Source organism: Phaethon lepturus, unplaced genomic scaffold (genome assembly GCF_000687285.1).
Source record: "Phaethon lepturus isolate BGI_N335 unplaced genomic scaffold, ASM68728v1 scaffold34064, whole genome shotgun sequence".
Lineage (NCBI taxonomy): Eukaryota > Metazoa > Chordata > Aves > Phaethontiformes > Phaethontidae > Phaethon > Phaethon lepturus.
The window spans coordinates 1046-1389 of NW_010537598.1; the positions used below are offsets into that span (position 1 = coordinate 1046).

A 344-nucleotide genomic window follows, 5' to 3' on the forward strand; every position below is an offset into this window, starting at 1 on the left:
TTGGGCCTCCCCGAAGACCCTCCTCCTGCGGTGCTGACATTCGCTGGGCTGTTTGGGCCACCGGTCCTGCCGCCCCTCAGCACCCAGCACCCCGGGAAGGGTGCGGGGTGCCGGACCCACCACCCTGACCCCGCTGGGCTCCTCATCCCGCAGGTGAAGACTTGGCGGATGCACCTCTTCACCTTCACCCAGATCGTCGTCCTCGCGCTGCTGTGGGTGGTGAAGTCCACCCCAGCCTCGCTGGCGTTGCCCTTCGTCCTCATCCTCACCGTGCCCCTGCGGCGCTTCCTGCTGCCCAGGATCTTCCGGGACATCGAGCTCAAATGCGTACGTAGCCCCGGCAC

At 67.4% G+C, this 344-nt stretch overlaps 1 protein-coding gene across 1 annotated transcript in view; it reads left to right on the top strand.

Moving 5' to 3' along the window:
- The window catches only part of LOC104620346 (band 3 anion transport protein-like), a 1170-nt gene that overhangs the window by 627 nt on the left and 199 nt on the right, over positions 1-344 (top strand). Inside the window, exon 3 of the mRNA XM_010286535.1 lies at positions 154-327. Coding sequence (XP_010284837.1) covers positions 154-327 — 174 coding nt within the window. The remainder of the gene's footprint in view (positions 1-153; positions 328-344) is intronic.